This window comes from Copadichromis virginalis, linkage group LG7 (genome assembly GCF_057382275.1).
Source record: "Copadichromis virginalis isolate Kocher_CV1m ecotype Utaka linkage group LG7, C_Virginalis_male_GT1.1, whole genome shotgun sequence".
NCBI classification, from domain to species: domain Eukaryota; kingdom Metazoa; phylum Chordata; class Actinopteri; order Cichliformes; family Cichlidae; genus Copadichromis; species Copadichromis virginalis.
This window is the reverse complement of record NC_140624.1, coordinates 45285303-45299642: the sequence shown is the minus strand read 5'-3', so window position 1 is coordinate 45299642 and position 14340 is coordinate 45285303. Positions and strand designations below refer to the sequence as shown.

General features: G+C 40.2%; 1 protein-coding gene across 1 annotated transcript; it reads right to left on the bottom strand.

Moving 5' to 3' along the window:
* Window positions 1-116: 116 nt before the first annotated feature.
* On the bottom strand, window positions 117-14340 carry myo1hb (myosin IHb). Its single transcript, XM_085463673.1, has 32 exons — window positions 14284-14340; window positions 10381-10542; window positions 9881-9996; window positions 8539-8737; window positions 8358-8438; window positions 8022-8201; window positions 7813-7911; window positions 7619-7732; window positions 7430-7501; window positions 7226-7345; window positions 6880-6947; window positions 6688-6793; window positions 6502-6582; window positions 6335-6426; window positions 6143-6237; window positions 5906-5952; window positions 5641-5721; window positions 5447-5552; window positions 5215-5332; window positions 4984-5097; window positions 4809-4885; window positions 4659-4727; window positions 4456-4540; window positions 4172-4334; window positions 4006-4089; window positions 3341-3434; window positions 3055-3110; window positions 2811-2946; window positions 2639-2709; window positions 1194-1291; window positions 972-1071; window positions 117-896 (listed from the first exon to the last, which is right to left on the bottom strand). Exons 1-32 carry the CDS (start codon window positions 14338-14340, stop codon window positions 870-872), a joined length of 3168 nt encoding a protein of 1055 aa, XP_085319799.1. The 3' UTR covers window positions 117-869.

Below are 14340 nucleotides of genomic sequence, written 5' to 3'. Positions count from 1 at the left end.
AGAGCGTCGCCCTGTAACCATGGCAACCGTAACGCTGCCGCCTGGAGCAAAAGAACGTAGCTGTCAAACAAAACCCAAACAGTCCTGACCCGCGACAAAATGAAACAGGAAAGTACCCCAGTGTATTCCATTTATTTCAACAAAGTAACTGTATTCTGAATACCACCTTTTTAAACGGTAACTGTAACGGAATACAGTTACTCATATTTTGTATTCTAAATACGTAACGGCGGTACATGTATTCCGTTACTCCCCAACACTGATAATAACATATCTAAGAAAAACAGGTTAGAGAGTGGCTTAATTCGTATCTGAGACTGTATTGACTGAGTTAGCGTGCTGTAAATGTACTTCAGAACTGCGTAATAGCAGCATGTACTACATAAACATAATCTGCACAATTCATTGGAGTTTCCTCTGCTAGACTAAACCATAATCTGACAATATTGCCACAACAAGGATGTTTTAATATAAAGGTACAACATGACTGAGGTATTATAAATGTTACAGTCATGGCTTTGCACACATATATTTCTTTACTGTTATCAAGTAATTCTATGAATATTTTGTATATATAATACAGTGTACATACATGAATCTGTTTGTTTACATAGAGATTATTTCAAATCCAAATATCATGAACACGGAGAGCTGCTGACATTGTAAGTAAGAACTTTCTACAGCTAAGTTATTGGCAGCATTTGGGTAATAACAGAATATACTTCATTGTATAACATTTTAATGAAGATGCAAAAGTATAAAGTTGCCTTTAATAATGTAAATAGCCACTGAGCAGGATTACAGGGTAAGCATGGCTGTTGCAACTCTGAGGCTTAAGGAGCACCATTAATCCCACAGCACTGGCATCTTCATCTTGACTTGGTTTTTGTTGACTCCTAAAAACACAAAGAGCTCAGTCAGTTGCTCGTGTTTTCAGTAATAAGTTGTCATTGTCTGAATTACAGACTCACCACCATCAGATGGCCGTTCTTTGCCCTGTAGACCATCGACTCCTGGCCACTCTTGAAGTCGACAAACCCCTCTCTGCCCGGCTGAATGTCAAACCGCACGCTGCATTTTAAAAATATATATATATAATTATTTATGATTATTTATGATTTTTATTATTTATGATTTTTACCACTTTCATATTTCAAATTCAAATATTGCCACACACGATGCAGACTCTGTACCTGCCCTGCACCACGTGGATGCAGTTCTGCTTGTTAACAATAACACTCAGCTTAGTCAAGGCTTCAAACAGGAAGTCACACTGCAGAACCAGATCACCCTGAAAGGACAAATCAGTGCTCTGTTAAACGTTGTGACTTTTCCTCTGGAATCTAAATGGCAGACATGAACTGCTTTAATTTATGGTCTCTCCAACAGTTTCTTTAGACATATTTGACGTACGCTATATGGACTAAAGTACCGGGCCACACCTTTTAATCTTTGAATTCAGGTGTTTTCAGTTCCTTTACCACAGTCAGCTTTTACAAACATTTGTGAAATAACAGGTTGTTTTAAAGAGCTCACTGAATTCAAGTGTGACACTTGTGTGATAATAGGACCCAACCATTGTAACAAGTCAGGTAGTGAAATTTCTTTCTTCCTAGATATCCCAAGATCAGCTTTATTAAGTATTTAAACAAAAGTGGAAGCATTTAGGAAATATGAATGTTTGTTTTTGTCACTGAAAAGTCCAAATTTCAGATTGTTATTTTAAGATTTTGACTTACCAATTCAAATTTAGGCTGAGTGTTGGGCTGAGAATTACTAACTCAAACTACTGAGAAATTTTTTTTAAACTGACCCCAAAAAACAGACAAAAACCATAAAAATTTGGGTTCTTACATTAAAATTATGAGATAGTAATACAAAATTATGACTTACTGGTAGGAAAAATGTTTTTTGAGTCAAAGAAAAAAATTCAGATGCAGAAACAAGCTTCCATAAGGATCAACAGTGACTCATCCATGACAGACTGTATTAAGTTACAGAGCAGGTTTGCTGGGGCTCGTGTTCCATAAAATTTGCCATTGTTCTCCTGACTCAGTAACTGCAACGCTCCAAACCTCCTCTGGGATTAGCATCAGCACAAAAACTGCACTGGGAGCTTCATGGTGAGGGTTTCCATGGCTCCTCAAGCTGTAATGTGTAGTTAGCCCAGTACTTTTGTACATATACTGGATATTTTTCATCTTAAATTTAAAGACTTGAAAGTGATTATTATAAGAAAAACACTCCAAAATGTTTTTAAATGTCCTTGGTGTTTTAATAATGGTGCCAGCGGTTGTGAAGTCCAGACACTAAATGATTCACATCATTTTCATATTTATTAAGCTATTTAGCGAACTCTTGTGTCCTACTGATTGAAGGCATTATCACGCTGGAAGAGACCACTGCTTTAGTACAGAAATATTTGACCAAAGGGTAACAGTGACCACTTAGAACAACTTTGTACTGATTTGTGGTAATCCTTCCCTGGCCCTCCCTACAGCATGATCTTCCACATCCACTCACTTTAGGGTTTAACATTTGAGTTTTGTTTTTCATTTTATTGGTTGCCCATCTGTAGAGTATAAACGGTATAATGTTAAAACTTTTAAGATGGCTGTGGACAGCGGTGTGCAGGTACCTTTTGCTTGCTGTCATGACACGTGACATGAAGAATCAGGAAGTTGTCACTGAGGTTGCTGACTGACACACCTTGCAAAAACAAGGTTAACCTTAAAATACTGATAAAATAACTGTATGTTTATATACTGCAGATAACAATGTTTTCTTTGTTTTATCTCCTCACTTGTTACCTTTCAGTGAGCTGTAATCTATCCGCTGTTTGATCTTAGCCTCTTCCACCAGGTAGGCAGCTTCCTGGGTGAAGATGAGCTGCCGGAGTCGAGGTCTGAACCCGTTCCTGTCGTACTTCACCACAGGTACGCTGTACTGTGGAGGTCCCGCTCAAAGATCAGAGAAGGTGAAAAAACAAACAAACAGACAACCACACACACGTCAAAGACAGTGTGCTGACTAAATACTAATATTATAATTTACCTTGACTTTCTCATGTTGAATCATCTGAAGCACCTTGATGCTTATATCTTCTGCACCTTAACAAAGTGAGAACAGTGAGAACAGCAATTGCTCAGTCCATCATATATTTAGCAGCAGGAGAGGGTTTGCAGAAACAACAATAATTGCCAGTAAACAAGTCCATGCATTCGTCAAACTGTAGCAGATTAGTGTTATATATTCTGTCTTCCATTTCAAATCACATAAACTACTGTAGTCTTATCTATTTTATGCATGTAAGTCCACTTTAATGGTACTGTAGTCTTACAGATCCTGGTGTCTGCGAATGGTCTGCACACACTGAAGGGATAGTTTTCTTTTTTCCCTTTGAACAAGGCGCTGGTCTGTGCTTTTAACAGCAGCTGCAAAGAAGATGTTTAACAGAGAGTATTTTAAGATCAACCTTGGAAATCTGTTGCACAAACTGCTTCCAGAAATAACACATCATGTCATGATGTAAAGAAACCCAAGAAGAAATGAGAAACAAAGTCATTGACATGTATCAGTTTGGAAAGAATTACAAAGCGATATTTTTGGCTTTGGGACTTCACTGAACCACAGTGAGAGCCACTGCCTAACATGTCAACCTCTGGGTGGCTCAGAAAAGTAACCAAGATAAAGGTTTTGGAGTGGTCTAGTCAAAGCCTGAACCTTAATCCAACCAGTTTTAGGTTTGGGAGCAATGTCACATAGAGACAGGTGGATTTGGAGAGATTTTTTGCCCTAATAAATGAAAAAAAAATTGTATTTACTCAAGTTATGCTTGTCTAATACTAGGATTTCTTTGATAATCTGAAACATTTAAGTGTGACAAATATGTAGAAAATCAAGAAATCAAGAATGTAGGTATAAAAAACACTGGTGACAGGCAGAGCAAGTTTAGGTTATGTTATACATTTATTGAACTTCCTGCTCACGTACGACGGATTGTACCTGTGCTTTCCTTTGGGGAGTGATCCCTCGAACGTACTTCCTCACCATGTGGCGAATGTAGATCTTCTTCAAGACCTGGGAAACCTGGAGGATGAACAGGAGTGTTGAACGGGCTCTGTTATGTGATATTACAAAAAATGCAGCCTGACATTTAAATATCACTCACTTCCTGCAATATAGGAGGAGGAGTGAGCCAAGAGTCTTTTTCCAGGATGGTTTTGGGAAGGTTTTCCTTGAGCCGCGTGAGGTAGCTGTGCCTCACAAAGGCCAGGTACTCGCTGTTGTCAGTGCAGGCCGGTTGATGTCTATTCATGAAACCTTTAATGAACCTGGAACAAATCAATAGATCGGTAACCTCACTTAATAAAAGTTCCCAAATGGCTCTCTCACAGCCATTACACCGACCTGCAAGCATCAGCAGCCATTTAACTGTCAAACATGTTAACTTACTTCTTGATGACCTTGACAGCCCATGCTCTCCTCTGACGTTCCCTCCTAGCCATCATCCCTCTCCAGCAGGTCTCAATCTTTGTGGCTATTTTGATTAGACAAGACATTGTTTGTTTAACGTGTTTTAAGTGTAGTAGGAGCTGATAAATCAAGATGGTTCTGGACCATTAACTAATAGGTTATAAACAAATGTCATGGCCTACCAGCCTCTCTCTGTTTTAGATAGTCTCCTTTCACCTTGTAGCCTTTGTACTTTGCCTGAATCCTTGTTGCTGCAGTAAAGGTTAAAAGGTTGAAAAGGTTGTTGATGTTTACTATAGAAACAAAAATACATTTTCAGCGCAATATCTCACCCAGCTTGTGTTTGCAGACTTGAAAAGCATCTTCTGTTGCAAACAGAGTTCTCGGGTGGCGGATAAAAATCTTTGTCCTTGCGATGAAGGCAAACAGAGAGATTTCCAAAAATGTCTTTTTCCAGGTTAGTCAGCAGTACCCATCTGAAATATGATACTCATCCGTTCTGCCTACCTTCCCATCTTGTACTCATCAGATTTATAGCCCAGGTGTTTGATCAGACACCTCACACCTTCTGCTGCAGTTCCTTTCCAGTTGGGCCAAGTGTCAGGACACAGAGGTTTATACCTGAGCACAGAAGGTTAGCAGAAGACAAAAGAATCCTGATTTTTGTTTTTGTTTTTCATTTTGCATGAAAAAGATTAACGTAACTAACTGAAGGTTAGAGGAGTGCCAGCGTGCTACCTCTGGAGAAAGATTTCATATTTGCGACGATAAGCAAAACCAGCACGCCTGACTCTCAGGTGTTCCATCAGTCCCAGGTATTTCACCTGATGCCTTACCAACACGTCATCAAAGTGTCCTGCAGGAGACACCACAACACTAAGAGGTCAGCAGCAGCATGTGCTGATTAAATCTAGACTGACTAGGATGTCTCTTTATTGAAATACCAGATTTTTGATACTCAAGGCCTCACCTGGCTGCTTGGCTTCATTGGGTTTAATGCAGCGGACGTACCAGGGTTCTTTCATCATTAGGATCTCAGCCAGACCCACCAGGCTATTCTTAAACTGAGTCACTACCTGAGGAGTCACAGGAAAGTGGCCGATTACTCCTAAATTCACTGACATTGGTGAGACACCGAGTTTCTATATCTTGTATTGCTCTTACAGTTTCAGGTCTCCTCTTGCTATCCGGTTCAGTAGAAGGAAAACAGTGTTTGATGATGGCGTTCTTGGACTGCCGCATAACCTAAGGAGAACAGGAAAACTGTGAGCATCTAAAAGGTTAGGCAGTTACACATTTGTAGGCATCATTTCAGTTCCTGTTTGCATTATTTAATAGGGTTACTAGAAGTCACGTTTTTTGTAATGAGGAATCACCATCCACCAAACTGTCATCTTTACTGGGTTAAATTACATAACAGTTAAATTACCTCTTTCCCATTTCGATACAAAAGATCATTGTTTTTGTCCAAGAATCCTGAAAGTTTAAAGAACAAAAAGAAGCTTCAAGAGTGAAGCTATTTGCTCTGTAGTACGTCTGTAAACATGTAGTCAGTTCGCCGGGTTTATGACACTATTGACGCATTTCAGCATTTTTCTGTTGTTACACTGACTAATTCAGTGGCATTATAACAGAAAAAAAATATCAATAGTATTTAACGTCTTACCAACAACACAGTATGTAACTTCCCCAGCGTAGTGGAGGAGGCGGAAGTCTCCTCTTTTCAGAGTTTTCCTCGTCTTTTGGTCTGCAAGTTTGTGTCTGCAGGAAATGTAGTTAGTGTAGATTTGTATTATACTTGTAGTTTGATTGTTTGTTGACAACATTAATTCACCACATGTCACCTGTAAAAACTCACGTGACAAAATGAGGGTGGCCACCAATCTTGTCCTCCATCTTTTCCAGGAAGGTGAGATCTGTGGCCTCTCCAGGCCTTAAACATTCCTCATCCTATGAGAGGACAGCGGGAATTATGGCATGTTTTGGTTCATCAGCACAGTATTTGATGTGATGCCTTTTTTTTACCAGTAAAGAAATGATTCCTCTGAATTTCTCCTCCACAAGATCACAGATGATCTTGTTGTTGAAATATGGCACAGGCTCCCACTGTGTAAAAGAGAGAAAAAAACAGAAGAACATTATTTTCTTCTTGTAAATCAGCTGTTCTTGAGCCCACATATGTGAAGCAAATTGACTGAATAATCGTATTACTTCGATTCCTTCCATCTCGTACTCCTCCTGCTCTGATTTCAGGGTCAGCTCGATAAAAAGCTGCTGCAGCTTCTCATTGCAGTAGTTGATGCAAAACTGTTCAAAGCTATAAAACAGAAATTAGTCATTGTCACTGTCTTTAATTTGACACCTTTTCTACTGAAGAATCAGTCTCTCTGTGCATGATCTCACCTGTTTACACTGAAAACCTCAAACCCATAGATGTCCAGAAGGCCAATCACGGTTTTCCTGGAGGAGTCCTTTATATAGAAGTGCACATATAATAGGACAGGGTTTTAACACTGAGATCAGACATGCTGTAGACAAGCACTTCTAAAGCATTTCAAGCTCATGTGCTGACTTTACTTTGAGCCAATAAAATTACACTGTGCCCAAAAAGACTGCCAGATATTCAAATCAGATGTTTGCAGATTCAAAATCTGTCAGTAGACTACCTCAGGACTGCTTCCTAACCTTGTTAGCCCAAATCACTCCCTCTTTCTGTGAGAACAATAAGTTGGGTTGCTTTGTTGCTCACCATGTTAGCTAACGACTCATTGATCTTGTTGACTAGCCAGCTGAAAGTGCGGCCGTAGATGGCTTTGGCAAGGGCGTCCCTGGCATACACTGCATGGTCCACAGAGAAAGGACTAAATACCTTTAAGATCAGAATAATGTCAATTAAGGTAATTTAGCATTTCAAGCAAGTTAAAATTATTTTATAAGTTAATGTATATGCTACCTCCTCTGATTTGGCTTCGATCTTTCTGTGGGTTAAGCCCTGTTGTAGCACCTGGTTAGGAATCCCCAGCAACTGCAACCAGAATAGAAAACCAAATCATGTGGCATCAAATTTCTTCGCGGTATCATCAGTAAGTTGCATGAAGGGGGACAAATTGTTTATACTACGTGCTGTTTTCTTGGATTTTACCTTTGACACCCATTGCATCTCCTGGTTGTTGTTAAGCATGGCGTATCCTCGAGCATCTGCCTCGAACTTTATATTTCCCATGTGGAGCACGCTGGCAATTATTCCAAAGAGGTTCTGTATGAAATCCAGAGATAAATGGTTTTAAATTAATCTCCAACACAAAGACTGTACAAAGACTTAATGTGCATCCTCACCTCAATGTCACTTTCGCTTAAGTCTATAACAGACAGGGCCTTCCGTACCGTCTTCCAGTCACTTTTATCATTGATAGAGCTGACTTTGGCACAATTCCCCTGAAAAAATCAATTAAAAAGTTCAGTAAAGATGTCAGCTTTTTTTTTGGGGGGGGGGGGGGGGGGGGGGGGTTATAAGCAGCATGAATGTAGTGCATTATTTCCCTGACCTGCACCAAGTAGCGGTAGTGCTTGCAGTTTCTCTCTAGACCAAGCCAGCGGAGCAGATCTTCTTCTCCTCCTTCCACCAGCTGGTAGAATATATGGAAGTTTCTTTCTCCGTGGTTCTGGTGGACCACGCGGGACTTCTCCAGCAGGTAACTGAGAATGTGACCCCCAACTGCACCACCCTGAAAGTGAAAAGGTAATCTTTAACATGTAGTAAATGCCTAAGGTTTTAGACACGAGTTTTATTTTTTTTGTTTTGTTTTTGTTTTTTATAATTTGGAAGACTAAATACCTAAGGTTTCACCTTAGGCATTGCAACATGATTTAGATTTGTCTACCTGGTGGTCAAACTGGATGTCCATATATTTTCCAAAGCGGCTTGAGTTGTCATTCTTCAAGGTTTTGGCATTTCCAAAAGCCTGAAATTTGAAAACAAAACAAGGAAGAAATTGTGTTTTAAAAAAACTGCACAGGATCTTGCATAGCAGAAGCTTTACCACGCACATCCAGGACACTGACCTCAAGCACGGGATTGGAAAGAAGCAGTCTGTCACGGACATTGTTGAGGACTTTGGTACTTGGACAGCTGACAGCATAGAACTGAAGGATTTTCTTTGAGGCCTCTGTTTTTCCGGCCCCACTCTCCCCTGAGATGAGGATGAAGTGGTTGTTGAACTCAGACATCATTGTGCGGAAGGCATTGTCTGCCAGCGCATAACTGAAAGCACAGTGAGAGGTCAGAGGCTAACAAAATCACATTTTTTTATTTTTAAGATGAGGCAATCCATCAAGTCAAAGAGTTCTTTGAAGCTGAGCTATAATGCTTTTGTGATTGTCAGCATATTCACAGTCATATTGCTAACATGGTATTTCTACCAGTTACATGTTAACAGTGCTCAAGATTTCATTTTACCGTACTTGTATTTACTAATCACCAGAAAATGCAATAACTGAGGCTGATTTAGTCATATTGTATCTCACATTAATGTATTACAATCATCCAGTTCAGTCTTCTGGGGACCATCAATGTCCATTCGGTAATTGTCAAGATGGTTAAAGTCTATCAACCAAATGTCAACTTTGCGTGATCTACAGGTAGGTCAGGGATTTGCAAAGACAGTAGGATTCATTCATTTGCCAGGAATCATAAATCCATTTGTTCTTTCATTTGCTGAGATATTTTAATATGGAATAAAGGCATGCCAAATAAATCTGATCATTAAGAAACTGAATTTTCACACGAAGCTTTAGAACAGAATTAAACACATTTACAGCCTGGAACAAAAAAATGGTTTGGGTTTCTTTCTTGTGGCCAGGAAGAGGGAGGTCTGGACTCTGTTTATACTGCTAGGCCTAGACAAGTGGCAGAAAATGGATGGATGGATGAACAGATGGATGGATGAACAGATGGATGGATGATGGTGGATGTCAGCACAAGTGACTAGCTGTTGCCTTCAGCTAAATGGAGCCACTTTACTGAAGCACAGCAGTGTTTGTGGTTTTGTGATAACTTTTTGAATACACAGTACCAGGGTGGATGAGTCCAAACTGTAACCTTAACTATGTGATAAATAGTATGGATTGCAGTTTGAAATGTCTGTGCTCCTTTTTTGTCATGAAGGAAACAATATCAGTTTACGACCCAGTCTACAGAAGCGCCTTGCTAACCAAACTAGGTAGCGTTAGCTGATCCCTTAAACACCACCCTGTTCTCTAAAACATGATCAAGTCAAAGTTATCAAAGGTCAAAAGGCCAATTTGAAGTTTCAGAGTGCTAATCCACAAACCACTGACGTCACGGTAGCTAAGTACATCTTTTATGTACAGTCTACACAAATGACATGCCAGAAACAACTCTTACATGTGAGGCGGCAGCTCAAAGAAGTTGACTCCCATGTAGGTATCCATTTGCTTCTTGCTGTAGATGTCTAACTCTTTATATGGGTTGACTGAGACGAGAAGAGTCCCGATGTAAGTCTGTGGAGAAAGACAAGGAAAATAACTTATGGTCTGCAACTCTTGCTTTTGATGATTGTTTTCCTTGAACATTACGTGACATTATGAGAAGATTTCCGGCAATGTGCTGTCCATGTAGCTTAACAATGATAAGTAATTTTAGCAAAAGAAATAAGTTCAGTTAATCACTTGTCATGACCCAGTGGGTAGCACTGACCTTTATAGTGCTCACTCTGCAAATGAAAAGAACCAGAGCTGCTGACTCAGCAACACGCAGAGCCCGATTCAGCAGAAGACAACGCAGCATTAGGGCGTTGTGGGGTTGAAGGTTGAGGGCATAATGTTTAATTAGAGTAAGCGAAAGTGAAAGGCTACCCAAAATGACACCACACAGGAAAGACTCACGTAAATTAGATTCTCGTGGAACCGTTTCCTCAGGTTGTCCAGGCAGGCAGTCTCACTCGTGTAGGTGTCCAGGAGAACAAAATCCTGGATGCCAACGCGATCCCGGGCTGTCAGGGAGGCCTCCATGTTTCTCAGGATACGATTACACCGTTCCTCCAGGCTCTAGGCCAAAGAAGCAACCCATCAGTGAAATTAGATACAAAAGGGGTATCATGCTCATTTTAGTTTAGTTTAATGTGAGCAAAAGCACCAATGCCAGTATTATCAAACCATTAATTTACAAAACAAATGAAAAACCATCTGCAATGTTTATCAGTCAGTTTACTGGCGCTTAGTTTCATGGCTTTTACTTGGTAGAAAGATGATGAGACAGGTGGTTAATGTCTTTATCAGTAAGAAGGCTATAAAACCGATGAAGATTCCCACATCTGGCTGTTTAAATTGACAGCGACCACAACCACTCTAATGACTGATCCATCTTTAATTTACAACAGAATGTTTCCTCATGCAAAATCGTGCAAAATCTCCCCCCTCGGGCACTGCACCTCTCACGCTTTGCAAATCCATCCAGCTGTCCTGACTGGCAGTGGCGTGTCCAGCGGGGTGGCCTGGGGGGGCACAGGCCACCCCCCCAACCAGACTGGCCACCCCAGGTGCCACCCCAAAGGCAAAACAATAAAATTCAATCAAATATCAAATGTCTGATTATGTTTTCACGGTGAAGCTGAGATATCCGAGTGTAAGTGAATGCAGCATCGGCTTCTGCGCTATGTGCATCACGTTAGCAAAGGTAGGAGAGCCAAGCACGAAAGACGGCACTGCAGGAAACAATTTTTCGGTGAAAGAAAATGAGGACAGAATAAATGTCCCGGTAAGTAATATTAAGTTTGTTGAGTTTAGTAAACTTCGGTGAAATTAGAATACCAAGGAAAAAATAACACTTAAAGAATTATTGCAGCCGTGGAATATTTCAGACAGTAGGCTACTGAGGGCAGCTAACATAAGAGTTATGAGTTATAAGATATAATCTAAGTCGTAACATTGCTGTATGGAGCTGCAGATTTGGTTGCAGGTTAACATAGCTGGACTGGCCATCGGGCATACCGGGGATATGCCCGGTGACTTATTTTTATTTTTTTTTTGTAATGGCATGAACAATGAGAGGTGGTGGATTGGCCAGATGCAGGTCGATGTGTAAAAATAACTCAGTTGTTTGGTGGTGGCTATGACGGGGCTTCCACAGAGGCCAGCAGGTGGATGAGGGAAGGGGAGGCAGGAGGAGAGACCCGAGGCAGCCGCCAGTCCGAGTGTCAGGTGAACTGAACTTCAGGTAAGAAGTTATGACCTGCAGTCTATCTGGGTCAGATATAAACCAAGTTTAGGTGGAGTTTATTTTCATGTTGCTGACTTTTTACCGTCAGTTGCAATAACTCATACTGCGTTCTAGCCAGCTTGACGGAGTTTTTATACAGCTAGGTGGGTGCTATGATGTTACTGATAGTGAACTTTATTTTATTCATAAGGTTAGTTAGTAGAGTTGCCAACGGCTCCTTAAAAAAATGGGATGGTCCCTCATTCAGAGAAAATATTACACGTTTCGTATTGAGCTGAGAAGAGACGCAGTTTGTCCCGGACTTTCGCTATAATGAAAAAAAGACACAAAGGAGTTATTCTGTCGTTATGCTGCACAGCTGCCTCTTCTTCTCTCATTCTCTCCCCCTGCCTCCCCTGTTGCTACTTCAATCATTAAACTGATCAATGATCAGCTGATCGGCTTTTCTCTCTCGTTTATTTATCGCCCACTTTGCGCCAGAAAGAGGAAACCAGCAGATGTCGCTCTAAACAACAGCAGCACGTTTAAGCTTGATCAGCTGTTGTTAGAATGTATTTAATATTAATTTCTAGTATCAGCTGATGTTTGCTGGAGCCACAGCTGTAAAGCTGCTGGTCATGATATCGGTTTGGTTATGTGATGAGAGGGAAACATGAAGATGAAACCAGGAGATGTCCTTACTGAATCATCAGAGCTGAACAGGTGATGGAGAAACAGGTTTACCTTTTAGGTGACATGGATGAGTTGAAGGGAAGTTATGAACTGTTTCTGAGAGACAAATAACACCAGGATCCTTTTTTAAGCAGCTGACAGCTGGTAACTCTAAATCTTACAACCAAAGTTTTTATCTGACGTAAAATGTATAGAAATCATACATATACCAACAAGACTGTACATCACTGTCACAACAGCATTTGTTTTCATTCAAAGGCTTTATGGCTTTACTACCTGGTGGGCCGGTCTGTAGTCAAAATGCCCGATTTTCTGTCCCGGTCCAGCCCTGCAGGTTAATACTGGCAGTGTCACCATGCCAGCTGACTGTATTTCATCATCAGCCAGTGTTGTTCTTTATCAATATTACCAAAGTTTACCATAAGGCAGCATAGAAAGTATTTACTTGCTTTCAGGTTTTATTCAAATGTTAGTCTTTTCATTTGTTTCTCCACTTTTTTCCTGTTTCAAAATCAAACACCAGTTTGTGAGAAGATTATCTTCTTTTTTTAACAGGCAGATAAAGTTTTACATTGGAATTGGCTAATTTGTCAATTGTTTGTTACAAATGTTCATATTTTAATATTAAAAATGTTTTTGCCCAAAACATATGTGCACTATATGTCAGTAAAAATACTATGCAAATATTGCTGTCCTTGAATGCTGAGTAAACACTGACAAAGCACTGATTGTATCTCTTGTACTTTATCAACGCAGTATCTAAAAACTTTGCACCGTAGTGGTTAAAATCTCATTCTAATAAGAGTTAAAAGCGCATTCAGTTATTAGGTTTACAGGATTATTGAATTATGGTTAACGGTTGGTAGAATTTATTTTTAAACATTATCTGCCAATTACATCTGCCACCTCTCTCCAAATCTGTGCCCCTACCTGGCCCCCCCAACAAAAATTTTCTAGACACGCCACTGCTGACTGGACAGTTCTGGCTTGTTGGCCAGTTGTGATCCACAGGCTGTATATTTGACGCAGCTGAAGTCAAACAACATTACAAAAGCTACTCTACAGATAATGTGTTATTATTATCCCTGCTGTTTGGATGGGATGGATGGAACATGTGCCCCACCTTTTTCCTTTGTGTCTTCAAAAATTATCCTGTTTTTGTTGAGGTTTTCATCAGTGAGGAGCACATGCACACACACATACTTACAGTCTTGTCAGCCTAGGATATATGGTAAATGTCCCAATGGGCACCTAATTTCCTGAATGTTTGTCCCTATATCTGTGACTTCCAGTCAGAGCCATTTCTGGCCTTGGCCACATCCTCTGTGCTCATGATAAATCTAAATTCAGCCACCACTATCTAATCTGCTGCTGTTTCTTTTTAAGAGCCATTAATCTTGTTCATGACAGGGATATATTGAGCACCAAAAAATCCATGTATCCTAAATAGTAAGCTGATAGTAATGCTAAATGCCTCTTTAAAAACACAAGACAAAATAAAAGAAAAAAGGTATTAAGCAAAAGTTGACACAAATATAAATCTGATCAACTTCAAAAGCCCACGGGTAGTAACATTTATTTTAGTATGCATAAATACAGGATATGTTCCGCTGCTTAATGCACAACGAATTTTATGCGAGGTAAAACGATCAGCAATGCACTTTAATTACGGTGCTGCGATGTTATGAAAGAGCCGTCCAGCACTGCGCTTCAGTAGTTCAGCTCTCATCACTGCCAAGTTGACCTGTCACTAAGTCAAAGTAACTGACACTGACAGTCTCCAGTGAAACAAGCTGCTGATCTACTGACCCAGCAGAAATTCACATCAAAATAAAATGAATTATGTAATTATGAGATCATTAAAACAGAGAAAAGATTGTTCGCATAAAGCTGCTTACCACTAAGATCCTCAGTGTGCGTGCCTCCAGGTACCTTTTCTGAACTGAGCTGAACAT

Excerpts from the sequence above, each read along its gene's own strand:
- myo1hb (XM_085463673.1), bottom strand. The coding sequence starts at position 14,340 with ATGTTCAGCTCAGTTCAGAAAAGGTACCTGGAGGCACGCACACTGAGG. Across the intron at positions 5,333-5,446 it reads CAATGAAGCCAAGCAGCCAG|GACACTTTGATGACGTGTTG; the intron begins GTGAGGCCTTGA and ends TGTCTCCTGCAG. Across the intron at positions 4,335-4,455 it reads GCTGTCAAGGTCATCAAGAA|GTTCATTAAAGGTTTCATGA; the intron begins GTAAGTTAACAT and ends GATTTGTTCCAG.